Raw genomic sequence first — 16,741 nt, 5'->3', positions numbered from 1 at the left:
AGTAGACCACCACTACCCCCCATGTATGATTAACTATAAATAATATGACTTATAAGCTCAACCCATATCAGTGGTAATTAAATAAAACTAAAGGGGATAAATAATAACATAAACAGGTTGCTGGGGAGAGTGATTGATGTGTCTGTGGTCAGTGAATGAAGCTTAAAGGTAGTTTGTTTTCCATTAAACGTCTCCTGGGGCTTTGTAGCAGTGACAGGGAACACCATGCTAATGGCTAGCCACCAGAGACCAAACACACTATTCTCCCTCCAATCACATTCAATTCAAACAACTTTATTAGTCCCACTAGGGGCAATTAGTTTAGTATAACAGTCCACCCGATTTGCATATCCATTGATTTGTTTCCCCCTATACTGATACATAAACTCCTAACATCTTTGGGGGCCACTACCCACACGTTTAGCTGTGTTGCTCATTCCACGGATGCATGATCCTTACAAGTTGTACCTCGTTGTAAAGGTGACTAATCAGGCTTTCCAACGGTATCAAATACAATATCAATTGGTATTACTAAAGGGGAGGAATAATCGACCGAAATAACATTTCTGAACTTTTTTTTGAGGAGTTTATATAATTTTGCCTTGGCGACAGCTTTAGCTTAGCTATGTGTAACGAGTATGTGTTCCTTTCTCACTAAGATGTACCCTCAGCTTGGTATAATTAGCTTAAAGGGATGCTACAGGATAATGTGTATAATTTCAGCTTACAGTTGTTAATGTAGGGTTTATGAGTGAGCAGTGCATCATGGGAATCCCACTAAGCCCAAGCCACAGACACAGGACCCAAACTAGAACGTCTTGCCGCTTTAAAAATATTGGTGCTGATAAATTAGACATTCTGTGGCTAAATGAGTTGCCTGAAGAAGGTCTATGACCGAAAGCTCGCAATAAACTATGTTTTTTTTTTTGCAGTGTTTGAGTGTGCGGATGCTGTTATTTACTCTATTGATACTCTTCAGTCTGTGTCTCAGGAGGTAGAGCTGCTGTCTAATGATCGCAAGGTTGGCAGATCGGCGGTTCGAGCCCCGGATGGCCACATGTCGAAGTGTCCTTGGGCAAGACACTGAATCCCAAATTGCTCCCAGTGAGCGGGCCGGCCGGCGCCTTGCATGGTAGCTTGGCCGCCATTGGTGTGTGAATGTGTGTGTGAACGGGTGAACGAGAGGCCGTTGTAAAGCGCTTTGGAATAAGGAGCGATATAAGTCTGTCCATCTACCAGCTGAAGACGTCAGTCTAGGCGAGGCAGCTGGCTGACGATGTGTCTCCCCCCCTGTGTTACCCTGCAGATCCCAGTAAGAGACTCTCCGCCATGAGGCTGGCGTGGAAGGCCCTGGACAAGATGAGGTGCTTCAGGAAACGCTCCACCATCCCCTTCCTCGGCCTCCTCATCACCTGCCTCCTCTTCCTCAACCTGTACATGGAGGACGGATACGTGCTGGTGAGTTGGTCCTCTGCTCTGTTTTAACACTACAACTGCCATGAGGGTCATTTGACAGGAGCACAGCTGTCCTCTCTGGAAATATCACAAGTTGACGTCTTTTTGCTTGAGCATACGCAATAAGTGCAAAAGCATTTACTAGAACAGCCATGACTGTGACTAAAGAAAAGTATTATATCTTTGCACTCGATCAAATTTTAGGACCCTCCTTTCATGACTTTTTAGATTAGATTAGATTCACTTTATTGAATTGAATGTCCTAGATATGTGCGTTCTACCACCCAGTATCCTTACATTTTGAAACTCACATCAGGATAAGCTAGTATAAAGATATGTTGCAGTTTTTCTGTGTAGGAAGCAGGCCAATGAAAAGGAATCAGGTTACATGTTAAAAACTAAAGAACACACACGACAGACAGCGGCACACATCTAAGCATTTCCAGCACAGTTAAAAGATAGAAGCATACAGACATCTCCAACACCTCCTCCACTTACATACCGTCACAGCATCAGTTGATTGATTGATTGATTGATTGATTGAAAACCTTTATTGTCCCCAATGGGGAAATTTTGTTGTTAAAGTTATGAGTTAAAAGGACAGCGTCACACATCCACATAAACCCGCACAAACATTAAGCACAACAAAAAACACACTATGTAAATTGAAGGTGATTTTGACATGCAATTTATATAACACGACGTGTGTGACATCGATCCAATCTCGCTGAAGATGGCTAATCAGTTCTAAATGTTAGCCTAATTTGACTGTAGCGAATTAGTAAAACTATAATTGGTTGGCTGTCACTCTTGGCCAATAGACCAAGACATTCAAGATAAGAAAATGCTAAAGCAAATTATGGAATTTGGATCTGTTGTTGATTTAATTGATTCTTATGTAGATATGACATTTAGAATGAGCACAGGAAACTCAAGTCGTGCAGCTTTGCAATGCCCTCTATTGTAATAATGCAGGGTTCCCATGGGTCCTTGAAATCCTTGAAAGTTTGTGAATGTGAGAAAAAAAAATTCAAGGTCTTAAAAGTTTTTGAAAATAGACATGGGCCATTGAAAGTGCTTGAATTCCCCCCTCTCTCTCTCTCTCTCTCTCTCTCTCTCTCTCTCTCTCTCTCTCTCTCTCTCTCTCTCTCTCTCTCTCTCTCTCTCTCTCTCTCTCTCTCTCGATCTCTTTACTTAGCTCCTCCTCTCTGTATTGCTTAACTTTACACATATTTCACAATATATTGTTTTGCTGTGCTGTGGTAGAGAAGGCAAGAGACCATCTAGTGTTCACACATTCAAGCCTCTCTTTTTAATTGTTGTCTGTGAGCGGATAGTTCCTATTATATCAATTCTCATCTAGATCTGTCTCAAACTATGCCGTGTTGGGTCCTTGAATTTGAGGGAATTGAGTCTTGAAAGTCCTTGAAAGGTGCTTGAGTTTGATGTTTCAGAAGGTGTTGGGCGAATGGTTTACAACAAGGAACAGTAGACATGGAGAGCTTTCCCCAAGCTCTCAGACACATCGTGACGTTAGAATTATATGGTTCTATCTCCATTTTGGTAAATAATTGAGTTTTTTACATAATCTGATCCATTAGGTGTTTATTAATGCCTGTGTGGTGTTATTTTTAAAATGTTGACCTTTTTTGAGTTAGTAATTCATACAATACAAAGGTTCCATCTCACAAAACATAATGGAATGTAAAAACTTTGACGCTCAATATCTCTGAACTGCCCTAAATGGAGATAGAACCTTATCATTCTAAACGGAGATAGAACCTTATCATTCTAAACGGAGATAGAACCTTATCATTCTAAACGGAGATAGAACCTTATCATTCTATACGGAGATAGAACCTTATCATTCTAAACGGAGATAGAACCTTATCATTCTAAACGGAGATAGAACCTTATCATTCTAAACGGAGATAGAACCTTATCATTCTAAACGGAGATAGAACCTTATCATTCTAAACGGAGATAGAACCTTATCATTCTAAACCGAGATAGAACCTTATCATTCTAAGCTCACGACATGTTAAATAGATGAAACTTCTCTCGCCCTCTTCCGCCCCCCTACGACCTTGACTCCACAATATCACAAAAACAGGATGATAATAATAATAATAATAATAATACATTAGGCTTTTCTAGACACTCAAATACACTTTACAAACTGAAAAGATTCAGTAGTAATAAGAAAAAGAAACAAAAGGTAAATAGAAGAAAGTATAGGGGCCTAATTGAGGTAGTGCTGGGGACACATGGGAAGGGGAGGGGGAGAGGGTTAACTGGTGAAGGCGAGCTTGAAGAAGTGGGTTTTGAGGGCCTTCTTCAAGCTCGCCTTGGGAGGGTGTTGGATACACCCCTCCTCAATCTGGGAACATTTAGGTACACTATTGCTCAACAATATGCAAGTAAAGAGAATTCACTTCCTTAGTTTACAGGGGTGCAAACTTGTCACCTTTCTGCTAAATTAGCCGTTTTTATCTCAAAATAGGTCATCCATGTGAATCGTGGAAATCTACAAAAAAAATATTTTGGGTGGGAGGGGGGTCTAAGTCTCATCCAAGTCACATGATGCGCGAGCTAACTAATCTCCCTGTCTGCTAAACTCTGCTGCTGTTGAAATAACTTTTAGCTTCAGGCAGCTAGGTACAATTCCAGACAGCGTGGAGAACACAGTCACAGTAAACTGTTTTCGAAGTAATTCTGCAGGTGTTAAGTTCAGGGCTGCCGCTACTTAAATGCGCATCATTGTTAGACCACCGTTAGTGCTAGCGATATCCATTTAGCGCCATTAGTACTAGCGCTATCCCCCCCCCCCCCTAAGGTTAGCCGCGCATTGATCCTTTTCTTCGTTTTCAGGCCAAAAAAATATCTGTCACCTTTTTGGGCCATCACCAGTTTGCACCCGTTAGTATTTGATATAAACCACTACAGATCAACTGTTCCTGATGCTCATCATAGTATTCTCCCCCCCCCTCCCCCTCCAAAATGTAACTTAGCTAATGTCCAGAGGTTCATACATTTGTAAAGTCTAACTACACTACTGCATGTTGTCCCTTTTATAAGTGCTTGTTTTCAAAAAGGCAACGACGCGTTTAATTTTTCATGATGTGGACCCAAGTTGAAATCATGCAGATGATTTATTTCTTATTCACGATGAGCATCTGACTTGGTGATCATAACACATTGTCTGTATTTGTTATTTAAATTATTAAGGAGTTATGCACACTGTTAACTATCTGGCTGGCACTTGTGCAGGGCAATGCAAACCACCTCAAAGGGTTTTTAACATTGGGTATGTATCCAAATCTCCTATGGGTTAGCTGAACCACACCAGCACACACATTCAGTAGGACCTGCGTGTGCGTGTGCTTGCTTAGTGTTTTAGTGGAGAACAAAAAAACGGAATATTGTTCCAATTAAAAGTTGTACGATATGAACAGTGTAAAAAATGATTTCTTCAGCTTTCATAATCAAGGTTTTGTGAACATTGTGAAGTTGTTTACATTAACTAGGTAGCAGTGGGGGATTACTCACCGAATCCATTGCAATACGTTGGCTTGACTAGCGAGTGTGTCATTGATTTTTAACAACATTGACATTTCTTAAAAATGTTCTGACTAAAAGTAAACCAAGGAGGTCCTCAATTAACACCCTACCCCCACACCCACCGTTAACTAGCAGAGCGGCACCACAACATCCAACTGAAATGTTTTCTGTAGATGCAAGTCAAGTCATGTCAGGTTTATTTATATAGCACATTTACAAGTAGCCTACAGTGTATAGTGTATTTTTATTTGTTGTTTTCTTTTACTAGTGTTTTATCCGTTAAGTACTTTGGTCGGCTGTTTTGTTGTCGTAAATGTGCTATATAAATAAACAGCACCTTGGTGAAGGATGTGATGTGTAGGGTTTCCTTGCTTCCTCTCCTTGGTTCCTCCCCTTGATTGTTGAGATCTATGGGCGGGTCAACCTTTTGCTAAAGTATGAAAACTATGGGCCAACCTTTTGCTAAAGTATGAAAACTATGGGCCAACCTTTTGATAAAGTATGAAAACTATGGGCCAACCTTTTGCTAAAGTATGAAAACTATGGGCCAACCTTTTGATAAAGTATGAAAACTATTGGCCAACCTTTTGCTAAAGTATGAAAACTACGGGCCAACCTTTTGATAAAGTATGAAAACTATGGGCCAACCTTTTGATAAAGTATGATGAAATAAGATGATATCACGACAAAAAAAGCACTGGCACGAAGGTTGTTCAGTTTGTTCAACTGTTCAGTCACGACCACCCTTTAAAAGTATACAAAGTCTCGAGGCACCCCCGTCTAAAAATGTACTTAATAACGTTCTCTGCCTCCCTACGACAGCCCGTTACGCCTGAAAGTGTCCCGAGAAACCAAGAGGGACGAAACGAAAGTGCTGCTCACATAACCGTCCACATAAACCCAGAAGCGGACAGAGTCACTAAAATGACATATAAAAGGTTAATACACTGCACTTCCCTTAAGAAATGCAGGGAACACTTCAACGATATGCCTCCCCAGTCCCCAGACCATCACTGACCCACCGCCAGACCGGTCCCGCTGGATGATGTTGCAGGCAGAATAACGTTCTCCAGACTCTGTCACGTCTGTCACATGTGCTCAGTGTGAACCTGCTCTCATCTGTGGAGAGAACGGGCCGTCGGTGGCGAACCTGCCAGTTCTGGTGTTCTCTGGGAAATGCCCATCGAGCTGCACGGTGCTGGGCTGTGAGCACAAGTCCCACTAGAGTACGTCGGACCCTCATGCCACCCTCGTGGAGTCTGTTTCTGACAGTTTGACGAGATCTGCCCAGAGTGTCGAGGCTTTTAAAAAACTAGCTAAAACACACTGCCACATACTTGACAAGGTAGTGTGTAGTGCCTGTTGGTTGACTTTGGGAGTAGATGTTTGAGGGCTTATTATTAAAATACACTGCTCAAAAAAATTAAGGGAACGCTTAATCATCACAGTATGACACCAAGTCGATTAAACCTCTGGGATATCAATCTGTCCAGTTAGGAAGCGTAAACGATTGTTAATCAATTTCACCTGCTTTGGTGCAAATGAAAGAGACAACATGTGGACATGAGAGAGGCAACAGTAAGACAACCCCCGAACAGGAAAAATGGTTTTGCAGGTGGTGGCCACAGACCATTTCTCTCTCCTTATCCTTCCTGACTGATTTCTCTCTAGTTAAGCATGTTGCTAGTGCCCTTCTCCATGTTGCTAGTGCCCTAGACCTCCATCTCTTCAGGTTACACCTTAACTGCTCCTCCTGAGACATCTACTACCCCCCAGCACTGCGTCTCCTGAGACACCCGCTTTTCCCCTTTACTGTGTCCCCTATGACTTCTACTGCCCCCCTTGTACTGTTTCTCTGTTCTCCAGTGTCTACATAAAAAATAAAAATAAATGTGTTTCCTTCTATCACTGAGACTGCCAATGGCCCCGGGCCTGAGCTAGATTACGCTTCCTGCTACAACTGGTGGATTGATGATTCACTTACTTACTTACATGTAGTAAGTTGCTTTGGAATAAGGCGTCTGCTAAATGCCAAAAATGTAAATGTAATAATGAATTTGGAGGCACTTGCTTGTACTCGAGCAGACAAGATGTTTCTATTCACTTCACTCAACTGTTTGCGTGTCGGTAAAACGTGGCGATATTGTTACTGCACAGAGAAGTTGCCTCTCTCAATGTAGATCAGCTCCGTTTCTTATAGAAAAATCTTAGTAGTGAAAACACCACCCATAGGGCTTTCACACCGGCAGTTCCGAACGCCGGTTCGCGTTCGCGTTCGGAAACTTCCGAACGTTGGCGCTGTCTGGCGAACGATACACTGGTATGAACGATACACTGGTATGAACAGATACACTGGTATGAACGATACACTGGTATGAACGATACACTGGTATGAACGATACACTGGTATGAACAGATACACTGGTATGAACAGATACACTGGTATGAACAGATACACTGGTATGAACGATACACTGGTATGAACAGATACACTGGTATGAACAGATACACTGGTATGAACAATACACTGGTATGAACAGATACACTGGTATGAACGATACACTGGTATGAACGATACACTGGTATGAACGATACACTGGTATGAACAGATACACTGGTATGAACGATACACTGGTATGAACGATACACTGGTATGAACAGATACACTGGTATGAACGTGGGCTCATTCGCCAGACAGCGCCAACGTTCGGAGGTTTCCGAACGCGAACGCGAACCGGCGTTCGGAACTGCCGGTGTGAAAGCCCTAACAGTGTTGCCAACTCCTCTGTAATGGAAGTAGCTGTTGGCTATCCCAAAAGTAGCTAGATGAAATGCTTTACAGTAATTCCCCAAATGACCAGAAAAAGTAGCTAGATTTGTCGCTGGTCACTTTTGTCGCCATGGGGGTCTGGAAAGTTGCCAGATATAGCGACAACTTAATCTAATACATACATGGGACATCCGCTCATTTCAGAGTGAAATAACAGAGGTAGATCCTATGTGATGCAACTGTACATCCAAAGGTATCTCACCTACTCACCAGTTCCTAAGACGATTAGTTTGTAAGTAGTTTGTAATCACAAGCTGGAATCTAACTTTGCACAAAGAAAATCTAAGAGTCGACTGAACAAAACACAAATCGGTCGATTTACAATAGGATATCTGGTAGGAGTATTTATTTATATATTTGATGTAGACGGACACCTGAATGTAGATAGGTTAGTGGATAGGTTAGTGCCCTGTCTGCTTGCCTGCCATGCTACCCCGCTCTCTATGTGTGTCCTGTCTCTGTGTCCTGCGCTTAGGTACCTCAGCTCTGACCGTAACAGAAATCCACTAGCCAACAACTGTAACTGTTTCCACTGGTATCCTGTACTGCTTTGACTACTTTGAAAACACTTTGGCTTATTTTATTACCACAGTGATCTTGGTTCCTTATTTTATCTTCTTGAATAACTGAAAAGGGCTCTGCACTCAGTGTTGCCAACTCCTCTGTAACGGAAGTAGCTGCTGGCTCTCCCAAAAGTAGCTAGAAGTAGCTAGATGACGTAATCAACTAATTTGCATAATATGCCATTCTGAAAAGCTTTTTTTTTTTTTTTTTTTTTTAAAGGCTGACCAGGTTTACAAACTAACTATTTATGTATTTACACACTTTTTTTTTCTCTGAGTTTTGACTGAGCCATTATGGTTAATGAGCTGAGCTATGACAGCTAGCTAAGCTGACTGAGAGGGTGCGAGAGACTGACTGAGACAGAGTGAACCGTTTGAGGGGTTTTTGAGTGTGAAACTAAAAGACAGAGTGAATATTATTTAAACAAAAACATACCTACAAATAATATACTGAACTGTACAAAATCATTGTTGCGATGGGATATGTTAGATACTTCACAGTAATTCCCCAAATGACCAGAAAAAGTAGCTAGATTTGTCGCTTTTGACTAGTTAAGTCGCCAAGGGGGGTCTGGAAAGTCGCTAGATATAGCTACAAAGTCGCCAAGTTGGCAACACTGTAGACTGCACTCCTCCACTGTTTTAAATCTAGTGCTACTGTTATGTGTGAGGCGATGAATGATGTTGACAGGGGGACACACACAGAAGGAAACACAAAGACACAACAAGGACACATGCCACTGTGGACGTGACAACAATGTTCTTTTTAACCCTGACTCGACGGTGGTTTATTTTTTTCTATAATTGAGGTGAGACCTTGGTGTGTTTGACGTCTTCTCCTCTGTGTTCCTTTGTTCCCTGTGCAGGAGGAGGACAAGAGACGGCTGAGAGAGACATCGGCTCATCCCCCCAGCTCAGAGAGATACGCTCACACCTTCAGAGATCTCACTAATTTCTCGGGGACGATAAACGTCACATATCGTTATCTCGCCGGAACCCCCCTGCCTCGGAAGAGTGAGTGTGGACCATACTGTCTGTATTAACAATGTAATTGTCGACACAAATGATTTAAACCGTTATAATTGTCTCTAGTTAGCTACTCAATTGAGTTGTGATGAACACAAATTACATTTTGAGATGAACGTTATTATTGTTTGTGGTGTTTCCTGTCTCATGAACACTTGTTGTATGTTTTTGTAGTCCTCTTAATCTAAGACTACAATTCCCTTGATGCTTAGTCACTAGGTGACATGTTTGACACAGGTGTTGTGCGTTGGCTAAATCAAGTGATGTTGTTTGAACCCTTAAAACCACTGCATTCACTTGTCTGCTTTATGCCTGAAGAAGGTCTGTGACCGAAAGCTCGCAATAAAGTATGTTTTATGAGTGTTTGAGTGTGCGGATGCTGTTATTTTGCACTCTAGAGATAAACATTATTGCAATACAAAAGTAACACTCTATTCAGTCCAATGACCAGTACTTACCTGGTATTTCTACGAACTTACATGGTAACAATTGATACTTCCTGGCATTTGCTACAGTTACTGTACGATCCTTTCCTTACCTAGTTGATTTAACACGTAACTTTAATCAGAATCAGAAGGTATTTTATTACATGGATGTACGGATACAAGGAGTAACATTCTTGGGTACAGGTTCAAATAGGCATTGGCTTTCCAGTGGAAATACAAAGTCAAAATGAATCATAGAATAAGCAGGATATAGACACCAACCAATAAGAATAAGCAGGATATAGACAACAACCAATAAGAATAAGCAGGATATAAACACCAATCAACCGTGGCTGCAGGCCTGTATACAGTAGCGTCAGAGCGTCAATAACAGAATAAGTGACGGCAGCAGAATGTGAATCAGCATATCAACATTCTTAGTTTAAACAACTACCACTCATTCTTAAGTTTAAACAACATTATGGAAGTTCAGATTCAAGTATCAGGTTGTGTAAAATGCTGTGCAAGTTACAGTGCGATGTGACACACTGTCAGACATACCTGAAATACTGTATGATGATATTTATCTTCTTGTTCACAGAGTATCTTACCATCGGATTGTCATCGGTCAAAAGAAAACGAGGAAACTACCTCATGGAGACCATCAAGTCCATCTTTGACCAGTCCAGCTACGAGGAGCTGAAGGAGATCGTGGTGGTGGTCCACCTGGCGGACTTTGACCTGGCCTGGTGTGAGAACCTGGTCCAGGACATCTCCAGGAAGTTCGCCCACCACATCATAGCCGGGCGCCTCCTGGTGATCCACGCCCCGGAGGAGTACTACCCCTCCCTGGACGGCCTGAAGAGGAACTACAACGACCCGGAGGACCGCGTCCGCTTCCGCTCCAAGCAGAACGTCGACTACGCCTTCCTCCTCAACTTCTGCACCAACCTGTCCGACTTCTACATGATGCTGGAGGACGACGTGCGCTGCTCGCGGAACTTCCTGACGGCCCTGAAGAAGGTGGTCACCTCCAGGGAAGGTTCCTACTGGGTGACGCTGGAGTTCTCCAAGCTGGGCTACATAGGGAAGCTCTACCGCTCCGCAGACCTGCCGCGTCTGGCCCACTTCCTGCTCATGTTCTACCAGGAGATGCCCTGCGACTGGCTCCTCATCCACTTCCGCGGTCTGCTGGCCCAGAAGGACGTGATCCGCTTCAAGCCCTCCCTGTTCCAGCACATGGGCTACTACTCCTCTTACAAGGGGGCGGAGAACAAGCTGAAGGACGACGACTTCGAGGAGGACTCGGTCGACATCCCCGACAACCCTCCCGCCAGCCTGCACACCAACATCAACGTGTTCGAGAACTACGACGCCGCCAAGGCTTACAGCAGCGTGGACGAATACTTCTGGGGGAAACCCCCTTCTACCGGGGAATTCTTTGTCATCGTCTTTAACAAATCGACCAAAATAAGTAAAATTAAGATCGTCACGGGAGCGGACGACCGGCAGAACGATATCCTGCACCACGGAGCTCTGGAAGTCGGAGAGAAGCTGGTCGGAACTAAGAAAGGGAGGATGTGTTCTTCGTACATAACTCTAGGGGAGTTTAAAAACGGCAACATTGAGGTTCAAGACGTGGACCACAAGATAGCCTTCGATATCGAGTGCGTCCGAATCGTGGTGACTGCCAGTCAGAAAGACTGGCTGATCATTCGGGGTATAAGCTTGTGGACTACACAGCCACCTAGTCAATGAGGACAATGACAAAAATGTCACCATACTTTTTGTTATTATTGTTGTTTATTTGGCAGGGACAGTGGACACCGGAATTAGCCAAGAAGGCTAGTTTTCATCCCTAGGCCCTGAACAGCCATGAAGACATATGTTTGTTTTTGTTTTTATTTGGCTATTTATTTATTTATTTATTTATGTATTTACTTACTTACCTATTTATAGATTTGTATGTATGTATGTATTTATTTGCATTTATATTTTGATTGACCAAACCAATCTATAGTTTTTTTTATATCTGAAAGTATTTACCTTTATGGTAGTATGTTCATGGAAATCATCATCAGAATCCATATGTTTAAGGACTGTCTGACTGACTTAAGAGTACACTTTTAGCTTGATTAGTTGAGTCAGGTGTGCTGGTGGTGGAACAGATCAGATATGTGGAGCGGCTGGGGGGTCCCCGAGGAGAGGGTTGAGAACCACTGCTGTAGACTATCAAACAGAACCGTCTACGGTTCTTTAGACACAAAAGAGGATCTATTGCATGATTCATAAATGACCCCATACATGATTCAATTTAGAACCATTTAAGGAACCCGTTATGGTCCACGGTCTGGTGCAAATTTCACTTGAATAGGCTCATTGGAAATACATTTACTGGACAGAATGTTGTGTTCAATACTTATTTCCCCCACTGTATAAAGCGTCTAGCCCTTTTTTGGTTCGGTATAGAACCCTTCGTTCTAAGAGTGTACTCGTGGATGTGAATCGACAGAAAATGCTGTGTTAGGATATTTCATTCATGATGTGAAGTAATGAATTTAATTTCTGTAAAAACCCAATGTTGTCTCAGATTAAGAAGTGCAGCCAATTATACAATCGTATCCCCGTATCCAAGCTTCTGGTCTCACACGGTGTTGTGCTTACAACAATACACCCGCGCAGACAAGCGTAGCCCGCGGACGTCGGGCATGGTTCCAGGGTTACAGCACCACTCCAGGGTAATAGCATTGTTCCAGATGTATTAAGTGATTAGAAAAGAAAAAAATCTCCATTCACTCCCTCTTAAATGTCTTCATCTTTCACACATAATCCCTGTAAGCGTATCTACGTCGTTATGGCTTTGATTATCCACTGTTCCACTATGTAACACTAGAACAGCCGTGCGTAAAGAAACATGTTATATCTTTGCGAAATGTCTGATTTCAGGACCCTCCTTTCATGACTTTTCCTAGATATGTGCGTTCTACCACCCAGCATCCTTACATTTTCAGAATCACATCAGGATAAGCTAGTGTAAAGCTATTTTGCCAGTTTTTCTGTGTAGGAGGCAGGCTAATTTACAAGCGGCCAACTAGCAGTCGTTGTGTGTAAATAGCAGCTTGAGCTTTGTAAAGAGGGGCTGACCCCTGAGGCGTCCCTTATAGTAGGTAAAAAGGCACGGCTGTTCTAGTGTTAATGTTTGTCATGACTGCTACCATGTCCTATTTGGTGTTTGAGTGGGCTGGGCTACAGGATGTTACTGACACTATCTACTGTCAGAGGTGCTGACAGGAGAATAATGTTTGTTTTTGAAGTCACATTTACTTTTAAGAATTCGGTTGAAATAGATCACGAGTAAAACTTCTGAGTCATAGACTATTTATACAACAGTTAGTTCCGACTAAGTAATTTGATTGGACAAGAGGCATTCCATGAGTGCCGATTATACAGTGTAACAGCACTGGGACTTTTAACTATATGTATCACTCCGCCGCACAGGTGTTCTACTAAATGACCGTTAATTAGACTACATTGTTTGTGTTCAGGTTACTAGGCAACAGTCCAGTTGGGGAACTATTTATTTTTTGGGCGGGAAAGAAAGAAGGCTCCTTGTCTGTTCTTCACACATTTATACCCCCAATGACCACGGTGTGAAAAGGGGGGTTAGGTTACACAGGTCAAAGGGCAGGGGGCAGGTCACAGGAAGGGAGGCCATCTTGAACATGTGAGGACAATGCTTTGACCATGTGACTTAAGACTTAAGACTTTTAAGACTTCCACATCAGACAGGCCAACACCCTCCCAACATTTAAACAGGCCCTCAAAACGCACCTCTTCAAGCTGGCCTTCACCAGTTAACCCTCTCCCCCCCTCCCCTTCCCATGTGTCCCCAGCACTACCTTCATTAGGCCCCTATACTTCCTTCTATTTACCTTTTGTTTCTTTTTATTATTACTACTCGATCTTTTCAGTTTGTAAAGCGTCTTTGAGTGTCTAGAAAAGTGCTATATAAGTCTAATGTATTATTATTATTATTATTATTATTATTATTGAATGAATGAATGAATGAATGAATGAATGAATGAATGAATGAATGAATGAATGGTCTTTATTGTCATTGCTACAGTACAGGTACCAAACAACGAAATTTAGGAGGGGTGGCTCCCCTGGTGTTAGGAAAGAACACCAGGGGTCCTTTGTCTTATTATAAGACAAAGGAATGCTAATTCATAACCCACCCCCCCCCCCCCCCCCCCCTGTTAGCAGAATCATCACAGAATGTGTATGATATGTTAATTAATTAATTAATTTTGCCATTTAGCAGACGCTTTTATCCAAAGCGACTTACAATTACGAATTACAGGGACATTCCCCCTGGAGTAATTGAGGGCTAAGTGCCTTACTCAAGGGCACACTAGTAGTGGTGTGGCTTCAGGCGGGATTTGAACTCACAACCTTCCGATCCCAAGTCCAACTCACTATCCACTAGACCACCACTACCCCATTATGTGTGTGCAGTAAGAGACACATATCTACACAGGTCTATGTGTGTGTGTGAAAATACATCACATTTTCACCCATCTCCTCTAAGAGCTCAGACTGGACTGCACAGAGAGGAAAGGGCCAGATTGAACCCTTGTTTAACCCACAGCAGTTTCACCCAATTAAATTGGTCTGTCTGTGTTTGTGTCTCTCTCTCTCTACACCAGCCAACCCCCCCACCCTTGGAGGTAGAGTCTCAATTCAATCTCTTTCCCCGAATGTTGTGACCTCAGCCACTCATGTTTGTATTTTGTACTCTTACCTAAGTTGTTTCTGTCGGTAACCCAGGCAACCACTGATTATTAATGTGCAATGCGCTTTTGGAGAGGTATGACCCCCCTCCCTACCTTCCTACAGCTAACCTAACCCTAAGCTATTATTGTGCTCCACAACCACCCCCTCCATTTACAACAACATCGCGTTATAGAAAAATATAACATTATCAAGAGCTCTTCGGATGCAGTTGTTATTGATCAACATTGCTAAACATTAATTCATAGAAGGAGTTTGAACAATCTCCTTGTTGTCTCTTGTTTTCACGCAATTATGTCACTCAGAGCTGTGTAGACAAACTGTTTCCATGACGACAAGAGCCATCAACTAATCACTGAAGTCAAACAATGCAATAAAGTGTGGAATGTTTACACTACTCCAGTGTTCTGTGGGGACAATAAAAGTGGAAGATTATTAAGCATGTGTAAATTAAGAATGCGTATGTGACACGTTCTAGTCTTTTGGTCCGCATGTCGGCAACCAATCAAAATGTTCGGACTTTTCTTTTGAAACACGGAACTACGTTTCAACGTTGTTGAGAATCACAACACACACACTCGCTAGTCAAGTCAGAATGCTGCAACAACGCGATGGATTGGGTGAGTAATCCCCACTGCTACCTAGTTAACTAGAACACTACTTTACATTGTTACCTAGTTAACTAGAACACTACTTTACATTGTTAGCAGACTCACAAAACAAACTGTGTTAGTTGACTAGCAACAACGCGGAAATGTATTGTACGTTTTTCGCAAAGAAAAGTCAGATCGTTACATCAGGTCCCGACATGAGGACCAAATGATCAGACTGTGTCACATATTGTCAATGTCTTGTTCTGTGGCTGTGATCGCTACCTATCTACTTTCCTCCCATAGGGTCTCGTTCAGTCACACATCACGACTGTTCCTGTATTAGATCACCCCCGCCCTGCATCCTGTCAACCCTGTGTGTGCCAAATGAAATCACAAACGTCCCCCACCACAGCTTTAGTATTACTTATTTGTACCTGTAATATGAAGTCCCCAAACCTCTCAAAAATGTGACTTCTCATCTATCAAAAATGATATTACCTCCATATGAAGTTAAAACCCTGTGAGAATAGTTTATATATAGCGTGTGTACATGTACATTTGAAAAATTCCTTTTTCTTTAATAAAATAAACAGTCAACAACACGAACACCACACAGCCAACAACAACATCAACATCACTGTTGATGCATACACCACAGGGCCACTTAAAGGATGGTTTTTTCACAAGATCAAAGTAGTACCTGGCTATTATCCATTCTAAGTTATGGACAAATCATTGTTGTCTCCAGGGCAGTTAGACTGCAGCGTGGAGAACACACACACTCACCCTAATGGATCGTTAGAGATGTCACCATTCCTCATCCGAATCCCCCATTGCATCCTGGATATTACACTACCTGAGGGGGGAATAGCTATCCGCTATCCGCTAGCACCATTCTGTTTGAAGGAAGACTTGAAGTCAAAACTAGCTGTATGCTGCAGATTTATTGACAGATTTACATCTGGGGGGGGGGGGGGGGGGACAACACAAGCTGAATAAATTGCTCAGCTCAGTGTCAGGAAAGTGCTGTATACAGCAATGCTCTGCCTGAGGCCGCCTGCAAACAGCCATCTCCACGTACACTTTGAGCGAGCGAGGGCCGTGATGTAATAATAAATGTATCTAACCTAGTTAAATACTTCAGGGGAAGCTTTTTTTTCAGTTATTTTTTAAATTATGTATTGCAGCTAAGCAGCCATGCACCTCCTACCTACCTACTGTACCTGTAAAAGATTCAACCGTTAGATAATCAACCGCTTTGGACTGTTCGGTTGGGAATGTTTTTAGTTAGATCTCCTCTGCTTACTTTCAGAAGCATTCTCTCTTAACACTAGAACAGCCATGGGTGGGGTCATTTGACCCTGTGAGTAAAAATGATGTTATATCTTTGCACTCGATCAAATTTCAGGACCCTCCTTTCATGACGTTTCCTAGATATGTGCGTTCTACCACCCCAGTATCCTTACATTTTCTAAATCACATCAGGATAAGCTA

At 42.4% G+C, this 16,741-nt stretch overlaps 1 protein-coding gene across 1 annotated transcript; it reads left to right on the top strand.

Moving 5' to 3' along the window:
• Positions 1–1,329: 1,329 nt before the first annotated feature.
• mgat4c (mgat4 family member C) lies at positions 1,330–11,618 on the top strand (the record flags this gene model as incomplete). The annotated part of the gene is made up of 3 exons (XM_080538938.1): positions 1,330–1,458; positions 9,276–9,423; positions 10,462–11,618. 3 exons carry the CDS (start codon positions 1,330–1,332, stop codon positions 11,616–11,618), a joined length of 1,434 nt encoding a protein of 477 aa, XP_080395064.1.
• Positions 11,619–16,741: the final 5,123 nt, after the last annotated feature.

This window comes from Nansenia antarctica, assembly GCF_963989245.1.
Source record: "Nansenia antarctica genome assembly, chromosome: 9".
NCBI classification, from domain to species: Eukaryota; Metazoa; Chordata; class Actinopteri; order Argentiniformes; family Microstomatidae; genus Nansenia; species Nansenia antarctica.
Note: the sequence above shows the minus strand (reverse complement) of the source record. Positions and strands in the feature narration are given on the sequence as shown.